At 49.5% G+C, this 12,828-nt stretch overlaps 3 protein-coding genes across 3 annotated transcripts; 2 read left to right on the plus strand and 1 right to left on the minus strand.

The window, feature by feature from the left end:
* Positions 1–7,286: 7,286 nt before the first annotated feature.
* Positions 7,287–8,230, plus strand: MYCFIDRAFT_41921 (uncharacterized protein; the record flags this gene model as incomplete). Its single annotated transcript, XM_007926042.1, has 3 exons — positions 7,287–7,527; positions 7,575–7,945; positions 7,994–8,230. The coding sequence occupies 3 exons, from the start codon at positions 7,287–7,289 to the stop codon at positions 8,228–8,230; spliced, it is 849 nt and encodes a 282-aa protein (XP_007924233.1).
* Positions 8,231–9,045: 815 nt separating this feature from the next.
* On the plus strand, positions 9,046–10,779 carry MYCFIDRAFT_133826 (uncharacterized protein; the record flags this gene model as incomplete). Its single annotated transcript, XM_007927212.1, has 2 exons — positions 9,046–10,396; positions 10,553–10,779. 2 exons carry the CDS (start codon positions 9,046–9,048, stop codon positions 10,777–10,779), a joined length of 1,578 nt encoding a protein of 525 aa, XP_007925403.1.
* A 258-nt stretch (positions 10,780–11,037) lies between these two features.
* Positions 11,038–12,715, minus strand: MYCFIDRAFT_153016 (uncharacterized protein). The gene has a single exon (XM_007927213.1). The coding sequence runs from the start codon at positions 12,604–12,606 to the stop codon at positions 11,248–11,250; it is 1,359 nt and encodes a 452-aa protein (XP_007925404.1). The 5' UTR covers positions 12,607–12,715; the 3' UTR covers positions 11,038–11,247.
* Positions 12,716–12,828: the final 113 nt, after the last annotated feature.

Here is a 12,828-nt window from a genome sequence, read left to right on the forward strand (position 1 = left end):
GAGGGCTCGTGGGCAAGAGCCACCGATGCCACTGTGGCCAGCTTGGGACTGTGGTCGGCTGGGTGCAGCATCTCATTCGAACTTGTGGACTCGAGAACATTCTGTGTGGCAGTGTGCTGCGCCGCAGAAGAACTTATCGCGGTCGTGATGTCCTGAAATGGCTCGAATGTTGGAAGGGCCGGGACTTCTTCCGGAGCTTGCACTTCGGATTTCATCCGAGTAAGCGATGGCTGGGTCTGTTCCTTGCTCTGCACCTCCAAGATCTCCTCATGCTCACGAAGCTGAGCTTCTGGCTGTGGTGCTACAACAGGAAGTGTCGGGGCTGCGGATTGCATCTCAACCTGCGGTGCTTCTGGTCGCGTGTATTGTACTGTAACAGCAGCCGATACCTCTTCACAAGCTTGAGTTTGGGGGACTGGGCGCGAACGACCTGGGGCAGGGACTCTCGCAACGGTGCGCACTGTACCAACAACCCGACCATATTCATCGAGGACTTCGCCGGCACCATTCACTTTCTGGCGCACGCAATCAAGAAGGTCGCCTTCAACGAGCTCTCCAATAGGATCGCCCTCTTCATCGAGGATTTTGCCCTTCTTGTTGACCTTGAGGCCTTCCAGGGTTGTCAAGGGAGGGAAGTGCTCAGAAATCGACTGTGCTCGAGCCGGCGCGCGTTCTGGAATGGCTGGTGCACTCTCGAGCTCAGGAAGCGGCGCAGTGGAGCTAGAAGCATTTCGTACAGCCTCTAGTTGGTCAAGTGGTGGCATTGGGTCGGGTTCATCCTCGAAGCGTGTTCTCTTGCTCACAGATGTCGTGGATCGTGTAGACTTGATTGACCTTGAGTCGGATGCGAGGTCTAGCGGTGACACACTTCCAGTATGATTGAGTACCCCTTCGACAGACTTATTGGGCTTCATTTGCTCCTCGCCCAGTTTTAGCTCGGGTAGAAGGAATCCCGAACTGCTTCGTGACAAGGAGTTCTTGCTGTAGTCTAGAAGATTATGCTCACTCGGGGCACGAGAGTGTATGGCTGACGGGGGCCCAGCAGATTCATAACCTGAGTCTGAGTAGTTCGAGTATCCAACCCCTGTGCTCGTAATGGGTCGTTTGTACTGGCCAACGTTGGTGTCAATTGAAGGTGGTGCTCCAGAATGCCTGAAATAGTCGCTGCTACTTCGGCTTACTCGACTTCTTCCTGCCAGAGCGCTTCTGTTGGCGAAGAATGCTTCCTCGCTTTGACTTCGTCCAGCGCCAGGGTATGTGGGCGATGGAACTCCATGTGCCATGCTGTGGGCTATGTCTTGCGCATAAGATGCGTTGTTCAACGTGCTATCGAAAATGGAATCGGCAAGCCGCCTACGGTTGGCTGATGCAATCTGTTGGCTGTCGACCGTCCTTCCCACTTGACCTGTGGAATCGGCAGCGGCATGCCTTGGCACGAATTTCTTTGCTGGCGTCGCCTTCTCGGCATTCACTTGAGATTCAGGCTTCTTCTCTTCATCCTTCTTCGTTCTAGCCTTCCTTGAGAAGATTGCCATGGTTGTGTAGCCACTCGGGGAGCTGTTTCTCTAGATAGTCGATGGTGGAATGAGGTGTTGATTGACACTCAAGAGGAGTCGTTGTAGGTATGGAAAGCAATCAGTAGGACTGCTTGGAGTAGAGTAAACAAGGGAGAAGCTGCTGAGGGTTGCGCGTGAGAAGCTCTTTAGGGCAGACAAGCTACTTGACTTGATCCCTTCCACGCGACGAGGCCATGATGAAGCTACTGTCATTATTAGCATTGGATCGGTCCGCCACGATCTGCTCCCGAGGGCTCGAGCACAATTAACGTTATTCCGAGGTCCTGGAGTAGAAGCCATGCAGCCTACATGACGCAGAGTCCTCAAGCCGCATGAGGCGGAAGCCAAACATAGCGCATTCTCGGTCTCAGCAAGCGGGTTCCTTGACCAGTAAGACGCTCCAGTATGAGCATTTCGGACACACCGCCCGAAGCTTGAGATGCTCGATTGCCAATGCCAACAGCTTCCGCCTTCTCCAGTCGACTTCGTTCGAGCAAAATGCCCTCCGAGTGGTATCAGCGGCCACTCCCGCTTCATCACACGCTGCACGGCGTTAGTTCAGTGTGGACTGTGGTGATGAGGTTTAAATGAGTACGTTCAAACACAAAGTTAGGTCGTGACGCGGCGGCTCAACGCCCTTGAGGCTTGAGACTTCAGTTGATTCCTTGCGCGGAACAAGGGGAAGTGCCGAGCGCCTCCAACCGTGCCGAACCCGAATTGGGTTTCGGTCATCAGTATTTGGATTCCTCATACTAACCACAGGGTGTATTATGCATCCTCGCCACTTCCCCGAGCCCCAGCTACCCGCCCGAGCCCCAGTAGATATACTAATATAGAATCGTCCTAAATTAGATTACGTACTGTTTCTACCTATTATATATTATATCCGTTCTTAGATAGTGCTATTAATAGGCGCGGAGCGCGTTAACTAGGAAGTCGCGCCTCGAATTCTACCGTAGACCTAAAGTTCGCATTTCTTCCCTCTTTTATAGTAGATTGCCTAGTAACTACCGAAAATAGCTAAATCTCTATTCTACGACGAGTTTCTTAATAAAGTTATCGCTAGCAGCGGTAACGGCGGTAACAGCGGTAACGGCGCGGCGGCGGCGGTAGTAGAAATAGATATAGAAGGCGCGGCGGCGGTAGTTATTAAGTCGTAGAAGGAGGTAGAAATAGAGGTAGAAGGCGCGCTCTCGGCGGTAGTTATTAAGTCGTAGAAGGAGGTAGAAATAGAGGTAGAAGACGCGCTCTTAGCGGTAGTTATTAAGTCGTAGAAGGAGGTAGAAATAGAAGGCGCGCTCTCGGCGGTAGTTATTAAGTCGTAGGAAGAGGTTTAATTTATCTCGGAGACATGTATTCGAGGCTGCTCGCGCTTACTATCGCTGCCGCGTAAGCGTGTTTATCTACTAGAATATCGATTAGTATCGCCGCGACCTTAGAAGCACGAGTTTGTAACGATTAAGCGCCCTTATAGACTATTACCGCGCTAGTCGTCGTTTCTTTCGAAGAACGCGCTCGCGCGCTATATTTAGTCGTTTAGTCTAGATACTAGATTCGAGTTTAAAGAGTAGAAACCTAGAAAGAACAAGGATAGTGTTAAATACCGCTATCTCTATGTCTGCGGCTGTTTTAGTAAGCCTAATAAACGCACCTAAATAACGACTAATAAGGCGAAGAAGAAGACGAAGAAGATAGGCTGCAAGTTCTATTTCTACGCCGTTGCGGTTAACCCTTATAAGCTAGAGGGTTAGTAGTATATTCGCTATTCTTCTAAAGATTTACATTGCTAGTATAACTATAGACCTAACGACGTTGTCTTATTAACTAATATATATGTCCGTACGAGGTCTTAGCAATTCCTTAAGCAACTAGAGCAATTATAGCAGTTACGGATGCTAACCTCGAAGATTATAGCCTATTTCCGAGGGTAGGGAGTTATTCTAAAGCTATACGATATATATAATATTGCTTTTAACCGCAATACTATCGCGCGAAGAGAGTTAAACTAGGCCGAGAGAATAGTTAAGTTACTAGACGAGAATTCAATCTTCTACGAGATAATAACTAATCCTAAGAATAGTGCAATTCGGTTAATAGTTGCCCTCTATCTACGGTCGCTCTCTGCCTATAAGAACACGCTATATATTATCTGTTTAGATACGACTTATAGTACCAATTTATATAACCTCGAGTTGCTAGATATTATCGCCGCTAGACCGATAAATAACACGATTAAACTCGATATTAGCCTTATTAAACCGAAGCCTAACAAGGCCGCCTTTATATAGCTATTGCAGTCTATCCGGAATAGCTTCGAGAAGTATAGTTGTCTACTACCTATTATCTTTAGCACTAACCGTAAAGCGGCTCTTATATTAGCGATTAACGAGGTATATCTAGAGTCTAAGAATATCGTCTGCGACTAGCACCTATAACAAGACATATTAACTCGAGTACGCAAAGAACGAGGCGACTTTGTATAGGTAAAGGCGGCTAACGATAGCTCGTAGACTAATAGTCTAAGGACTACTTAGTTTATAAAGCTGTTTACTTATATAGTCTAGAGTTAGTCCGAAGAAGAATTTAACGATAAGGCTTATAAGCTAGATAACGTGTTTCTATAGTTTAAGTCCTATCTAAATAATAACTAGTAGTGTTATAAGGAGAAGATTGTCTACTTCTAGACTAACTAAGTAATACACTTTGGCTATAAAACAACGTTACGAGTCGAGGCAACCTATAGTCGGATTAAGGAGTAGTTAAACTATAGCAGTCGATACGATATCTTTACCCTCTTCGAGTCGCTTCTTAACTAGTAGCACTAAGGCTACGACCGCCGCTATACTATACTCGCTAACAACTTAAAGCGCTGTTCTAAGGCCTTAATCGGTCTATTCTAGTCTTCTATAACTCGAGTTATTAGCGACTATTGCCTTCTCGAAGTGTAGGCTCTATACTCGCGCGCTAACTCGCTTTTAAAGGCTACAGTTAATACTAATAGTAACGAGATTAAGCACTCGGCTTACTCGTATTCTTGTCTATAGTGCCGCTATAACGACTACCTATCTAAGACTTATAGCTATCCTTACCTTTACGATATTATAAAGCTTCTAGAGATAGAGGGCAGCCGCGTAGTGCTATTGCCTTCTTACTTCTACGCTTACTAGTTTATCGACTTCCGAAAGGCACGGCTCTTCGACTCGTACTATATTCGAGAGCTATAGGTAATCTATAGCAACTGCAAACTTCTTACTAGCGGAGCGACGTTATATATAACAAAGCGTATAGTAACGGCTCGAGAACTAGACGACTTAAATAAGACTATAGTAGCTAAGAAGCAGAAGATAGCGATAGTAAGGACCGTAGACTTTACCTTAGAGCTAGGCGTGTCTCTTATATAGCTTCGGACGATAGTTGCTAAGCACTATAAGTGCATAAAGAGCTAATGCCGCACTTAACAATGCCCTTACTAGAAGGCTAATCGTGCTTATAGCTCTGCTTGCTATCTAAGCGGCTTCGAGTGCTATAATCTACGTTAAGAAGTACCTCTAGTTAAACTACAACCTCCTTCTAAGCTAGACCTTCTACGGCAAGAGCTTAATAACCTTCGAGCGCGTAAAGAATAGCGTACTTAGTAACAGATTAAATATAGCCGATAGTAGGCGGCGTTGTTTAAACAGCAACGACGACAAGCTACTTAGCAATACTACTAGTACTAGCAATAATAACAATAGTCGCTTATATAGCTAATAGGACGGCCACTTTACTACTAGGTACTGCAATAATAGCACTATTAGTTTACTTAGCAGCAGTATTATATATAGCAGGCTAGTTAGTAGGCTAGAGACTAGTATAAGCTAGTATATATAGCCTCGCGTAGTTATAAGGCTGTAGGTCGTAACCCGCTTAGACCTAAGTAGATAGCTAATAACTAATAATACCTTGAATTTTGCTATACTACTGATTTGCTAACAAACTTTGGCTTTATAGCTAGCAGTAGTATAGAGGTAGTTGCCCGGTCGGTAGTGGTTGCAGGGATCCGGAAATCGCTTCCCTACGCGATTTTGTTAGGAACAGCGGATTCTATAATCTACTGTATCACTGGGGCTCGGGCGGGTAGCTAGGGCTCGGGGAAGTGGCGAGGATTATGCATTCGCGAAGCCGGTCGGAGACCAGAATGAGAGCCGTGCCAATGCCCCCTTATTTTTGTTCATGTGTTGTGGACGGGAAGGAAGCACTACTGAGCGGCTTCACGAATGCATATGACACCCTGTACGATTTGGTACCACCGAGACACTTTCCAGAATTTCTTGAACGGTCTGACTGAATGGCTAGGTTTACCACCAGATGGCATTCGTACCCGCAATGATTCGGCTAGACAGTGAAGCTACCATATACATCCCGTGCACGCATAATACTGCTCGTAAGGCAGGGTGCCGCGTGCCGGATAATGCAGCAGCAGAACTAACCCCGTTGCGCCGTGCTATTTTCTACTTCTATGTAGATAGGCCGTCGTCTTGGCTTTGGGGACCAGGCCTTGAGTTTACTTATCACCGCTTCAGGTGCGTGGCAACCTCAACACAAATGTACTTGCGCTAATGGTCTGCCGCGGCGGCAACATCTGGCGATTGTGCCTTGATAGCGGTCCTTCAGCTAGGCGAAAGGAGAAGTGTCTCCTAAGCAGCAGACATACTGCATGGTACCGCTACTCGGTGCATCTGAACTCTGTTTGCTTCCATGGGTCAAATTCACACGTGGCTTGGCGATCACCGGGATGGCCAACATGCTGGGACTCTTTCGAAGCACCTAAGGTCCATGCAAATATGTATGCAAGCTTGGTGCAGAGAAGTATATAATGATGTGACAGCACGCGTCTGAGACTCAGAGTGTTTCCACGATTCCGCTGGCCAGTCTCTTATCAGACAGTCCAGATCATCCATAAACGCAAGACTCCGGCCACTGGCAGCGATTCATCCTGACAGGGCTATGGCAGGTTGCCGTAGGAGACAGCAGTTGTGTGTTGAGCTTTAAAGAGAATGGAGCGCAGTACCCGAGCATGTCGTGGAGGGTTGTGTTTCGACCGCCATCATGATAGCACGCAATTCTCAGGCGAGACGATTAATCCAACTGCATGCTATTCTATGAGTGATGCGAATGAAACACTGCGGGCCCAGCCTGCTCAAAAGATACCTGTTTGCTTGAACATGAGCATTGCGTTGTTCGCCTTGCCGAGACACACCCTGATATTCATCAACGGTGAGCAAAAAGCGTGCTGTCGCAGTCGAACGAGCTCGCTTGAAGTGTTGAATGGACAGTCTGAAGTTACAATACTATGCTTGTCTGAAGCATACAGCGTCCCTAGGACTATGTCTCTGCTCTCCAACAGTTTTGCTTTGTTGCTGACGTATATCCGGTATGAAGCCACGTGTCAGTATTTCCCGTTTCAAGTCCGCACCTACACTGTACTCATTGTCGCATCCTTTGAAGCGGATACCAACATGATCGACAACTATGCTCGGCTCACGGCATCGTCTCTGCTGGTACGTCGAGAAATCCGCAATGCACACCTGTATCGCAATGCGGGGCAAATGATTGCAACCTTGCCACTAAGCCGGTGTCGGAAGCCGCAGTAAGACTCACTACGATCATTCTCACTTGTTCTTCTCGATGTGCCATTCGTGCCAGCTGTTTGCCACAAAAGAGCATACTGATTAAGCAACCATGGCACCAATGGCTACCACCCTTGTATCGGAAACCAAGAGCAACGCAAATGTAGGTGCTCTTGGGAGAACCAAAGATGGCAGACCTCTTAAGATTCGGAGCTATCCAAAGTTCGACTCGCTGGAAGAAGAGAGATTGTACAGGAAGCAACATCTTGCTGCCGCCTATCGTATCTTCGCGGAGAGAGGTTTCGACGAAGGCGTTGCTGGACACATCTCCGTCCGGGACCCAATTCTTCCTGACCATTTCTGTGAGTAGAGAAAGTGAACAGTGTGTGATACAGCTGACCAGATGAAGGGTTGAATCCACTCTCAATGCACTTTTCGCAAATATCGGTGTCTGACTTGATACTGGTCAACGAGGATGGCGAAGTCGTGATTGGCGAACAGCCTATCAACGCCGCTGCATTCGCAATCCACAGCGAGATTCACAAAGCTAGGCCGAACGTTCATGCTGCCTGCCATGCACATAGTGTATACGGCAAAGCATTTTCGGTATTTGGCCGGGAGCTTGATATGATCACCCAAGACAGTCTCCGGTTCTACAAGGACCACGCTGTATATCCTCAATTCGGAGGTGTGGTATTAGATCGGGAAGAAGGCCGAAGAATTGCGTCGCATTTGGGAGACGGCAAGGCGATTATCTTACAAAACCACGGTCTGCTAACGGTAAGTTGATGGCAGGACGTTTCGATGTCATCAGCTGATATAGGCCAGGTGGGCGAAACCGTTGATGCTGCAGCATTCTGGTTCATCAGTCTGGACAAGACTTGCCATGCGCAATTACTCTGTGACGCTGCCGAACGAGGTAGTGGGCACCAGAAGACGTACATTCCGGATGAAGAGGCCAGGTACAGCTATCAGCAGGTCGGTGCTCCCGAGAAAGGATGGCTCGCCTTTCAGCCATATTTTGATGACATTCTGGCCAAAACGAATGGTAGTTTCTTGAAGTAGAATAGTCTTGAGTTGTAGATCATGTGTCTGACAAGCTGCTTATGATCACTCTGTTCCGTACGGCAGGGGAATACTGATCGGCGTTGGCCAGGAAGAGGAGCGGCAGGATTCCGTGCACAATGCGCTCTTCTCGCCTGTTCGAAGATGTCTTAGGTGAGATCGATGCTTCTCTGCCATTTGGTTGCCAGAAGGACGGCGCGATCGCGTGGTGAAGTGCTTAGTTGAGAGTGTTCATGCGAGTGGAGGAGGAGAGAGGGTGAAGGTCGGCGCGACTGGGATGAGAAACTGCGCTATTCCATTTTGGGAATTTAGCCGAAGACTCTCCAGAAGGCCATCAACTTCACTTTTTGGCTGCTCTGCGCGCGCGAAGCTGGAGTTTTCATCACTCTCCATCGAAATCACACCTCTTACGACCCCAGACCCATCTGACTGTCTTGTCCAGAAGCCTGCTCAACGCGCCTCCGCATACCAACAAACACACGTCTTCCTTCGCCGGGACAGCGGCCGATTGAGAAGGCACTGGAGATAGTTGTATTGCCAGCTTAGCCGCCATGGATCACGGCGATCATGGCGGCTTTGAGCAACCACGGCCTCGAGGGCGCCCCAGTCGACGTGAGTATCTAAGCTTGCAGAGCAGTCTTTGTCATGTTTAGCATCTGTCGATAGCTGCGGAATGCAATGTCCAACTTCACAAAGAAACGTGGTCTCGCATTACATGATTACGGTGGCTTCTCGTCTTGTCCCAATCACGCACCGATCATGCCGAATCCCATCCACAGCCTGACTTCACGACGCGTTGGGGGCAATATACTGACATGAATTATCAAACAGGAAACGCCACGGACATCGGCAATACCTATGTGCATTGGATGCTCGATAGAAGATCAAAGACAAGCTCAATCAGGGGCTTTGAGGCTGAACGACCGACCTTGAGCTGGACAACTTCTATGCTTCCTCCCGCAGCACGAAGAGGAAAAGCAGTCGATACAATACCCGCCAAGCATCTTCACTCCTCATTCAACAAACACCGTGCCCCTGTAAATGTCGTGACATGGACACCAGACGGACGCCGACTAGTGACAGGAAACACGAGTGGTGAATTGACGCTTTGGAATGGAACTGGCTTCAATTTTGAGACTATCTTTCAAGCACATGCAGATCCGATCCGAGCCGCCGTCTACTCTCATAGCGACGAGTGGCTCATTTCGGCTGATCAGCTTGGAGGTGTCAAGTATTACCAAAGCAACTTCAACCCAGTCACGGAATTTGATGCACATGGCGATGCTGTCAGAGATCTCGCCTTTTCGCCGAACGACTCCAAGTTTGTAACAGCTTCAGATGACGCTAGCTTGAAGATTTGGGATTTCGCGAGCAGTCAGGAGGAATCAACGCTTCAAGGTCATCAGTGGGATGCAAAATGCGTAGATTGGCATCCAAGCAAAGGATTGCTGGTTTCCGGCTCTAAAGACCACCAGATCAAGCTATGGGATCCACGATCTGGCAGATGTTTAACTACGCTGCACGGCCACAAGAACACGGTCAACATGACGAAGTTTGAACCTAGCAGAGGCACTCTTCTCGCCTCGTGTGCTCGAGACCAGACAGTACGAATCTTTGACCTTCACATGATGCGAGACGTCTTTCTGCTTAAGGGGCACGAAAGAGAAGTCAACTCCCTAGTCTGGCATCCGTTCCACTCCAATCTTTTGACGACCGGAGCTGCAGATGGTGCGATGTGTCATTTTCTTCTAGATGAGCAACATCCTCCACCTGGCACACCTCTCTCAGTCTCCCCATACGATACTCCCAACCCAGCAGATACCCCAGCGCAGACCATTTATCCCGCACACAAAGTGGCGTTCGCCCACGAATTCAATATCTGGAGCATGGCCTGGCATCCAATGGGTCACATCCTTGCATCAGGCTCCAACGATCGCGCCACTCGCTTCTGGACCCGTCCTCGACCAGGCGAAGGCAGCTTCCAATACGATAAGTGGCATATTGGACAAGCTGCCGCAGAAGAGAAAGGCACATGGAGCAAGAAGTCCGAACGCCAGGCACGAGAAGAGGAAGAAGACGAGCAAGACGACGCAGATGGAATCGAAGACCAAAGAATGCCAAACAAAGGCTCCTTCCTACCTGGACTACCTGGACTACCAGGTCTTGGTGGCCTTCCTGGTTTGGGAGCTGGAATTCCACCACCAAACCCAGCACCCGGCAACGACATGTTCAACGCTCCTCAACCAAATTTCAACGGCCTCCCACCACCTCCGCCTGGCATGGACATCGATGCTCTACAAAAAGCCCTTAGGAACGGCCAAGCACCTCCGATGCCACCAGGTTTCACTCCACCAGGATTTCCGCCCCCGCCACAAGGTTATCCGCCAGGCTTCCCACCGCCTCCAGGCTTGCCAGGGTTCAACGCTACACAACCTGCTGCTAGCAATGGCGGGGGAGGAGGCAGTGTCAGGAAACGAGCGCCTCTTCCGTCTCAGGCAGATAGTTTGAGGGAAGAGATGAAGCAAGGACGGTATCTGAAGCCTCGTTAGAAAGAACGTGCAATCTTGGTGAATGAAACTTTAGGAGTGGACTCCGCGGGATGTGGATTTGACATGTGAAATATAGGTCAAGGACAGGTTATGAAAGGAGTGGAGTCCGTTTGACATGCATCTCGTGGCGTTGCTTTAGGATGTTGAGTCATGGATGCGAAGCCACTGTCATGCATACACGGCAGATGCATGCTTCTTTGGTCTCGTGTCGAAATACGAGGTTAGTGTATCATGGAGATAGTAAACAGTGTGGCACTTGAGGATGAAGCAAAGGGTCGGTTCCCAATGCTGCCTAGCTTTTACCTAAAGCTACTATGTATGGTACATTTGCTTTTCTGAGCCCCAATGCTGTGGCAAAAATGCCCTTACCTAGTACCAAACGCCTCGCTAATCTTCAAACAATAATGCACTCAACAACACGTCCGACGGTGCATGACGGTTCGCTCGACGATTCCTGCGCTTTCCGCATCACGCGCCAACGTCTTCGAATTCCATCTCATCGTCATCCGCATCTGACGCAGCGGGTGTGTCTTCTGCGGGTCTACCGTTCGAAAGAGATGAAGGCTCGAACTTGACTCTCTTTGTATCCCGCTCATCATCTGTAGCATTGCTACTGTCCGCGTTCATTGGCGTGTTCATGCCTGAGGTGGCAGCAGTGCCATTGGCAGCACCATTTGCTGGCGTATTGCCACCACCAGACACGTCGACATCTTCGAACTCGTCCTCGTCGTCATCCTCGTCCTCTTCATCTTCTTCTTTGTTCTGCTGTGCTTCCTCGGCCTGCTGCTTCTTAAGCTCTTCCCAGTACTGATCCATGATGTCCTTATCCGCACCGACGACCTTCTTCTCTTCAGTATCCTCGTCTTTGAATACCGCTGAATTGGCATCGCGCTCTGCGCGCTGCTTCTCTTCCTTGGCGCCAACTGCAGTGGTAGACCCGTCGATAGTAGACTTCGAGATCCATTCCGGTAGCGCATTTTGCTTCGCCTCTTTCTCTTTCCGAGCACGAGCCTCTGCTGCGGCATTTTCCCGCTTGACATCCTCGTCATCCTGCATCTGCACCGCGATCTTCTCCGGCTGGAGCGCAAGACCCTTGACACTCTGTAGATTTCTATTCGGTTGGTCGACGATCTCAGTCCTAGCACCAGGGTTTGCATCGGATCGGTGGATAGGCTTCTGGTTGGCAAGGGCAGTTTCGAAGTCATTCTCAGGCACGTTGGCAGCATCGATCTTCTGCATGAGGCTAAGCAACTTCTCAAGCTCCACGTTCAGACGCTTCATGTTTTCGTTCTCATTCGCACGTTCTTCTGGCTCGACCGGTTGGAGTATGTGCTTACATCGTGGGCAAGGGAATTCACCTGTCATGAAATCTTGGAGGTCCATGACCTCGAGCTCGGTGTATGAGCCGCCGCAGTTGGGAGTCAGGCATTTCAAGTCCTTCTTCTCCGTCGTTGGCGCACCTTGGCTCTCAATGTGCTTGCTTAGCTTGTGCATGCGGTATTTGATGCAGTCTATGGCGCGATGGTAGTTGATGTAGTACCAGTCACGATTCGTGAGCCGCTCCTTCCCTTGCTGCGGCGCGCCTCCATAGAAGCTGCTGCTGCCATCTGTGCGACGCTCCGCTCGACTCTGCACACTGATGAGGCCGTCTTCTTTCAGGCGGCCACAAGTCTTACGCAGGGGCTTCACCTGGGTGCCCAGCACAAGCGCCAGGTCACTGTCCTGCAGCGTCGAGTGTCGCGTGAGCGCATCGATGACGAGAATATGGTCGGTATGGTAGAAGCCGCGAGCGACGGTGCGGATGAGAGACTGGGCGAGGTCCGCCATGCTGTGTGGTCTATGTACTAATGTATGCGCGCGTCAACGTCGACGCCTTTTGTGGGAGATGTGCATTCGGGAAGCAGAACAAATACCGCAGAAGATGTGGTCGTGTTGGTGAAGCAGGTCTGTGACTGAGCATTGACAAGCGCTTTGTTCGCCCCACTATGTGATCTGCCATCTACCCGCTCCCGCTCCCGCCTCGCCGAGATCCGAATCCGAAGTGAGGCT

Source organism: Pseudocercospora fijiensis (genome assembly GCF_000340215.1).
Source record: "Pseudocercospora fijiensis CIRAD86 unplaced genomic scaffold MYCFIscaffold_3, whole genome shotgun sequence".
In the NCBI taxonomy this organism is placed as follows: Eukaryota; Fungi; Ascomycota; class Dothideomycetes; order Mycosphaerellales; family Mycosphaerellaceae; genus Pseudocercospora; species Pseudocercospora fijiensis.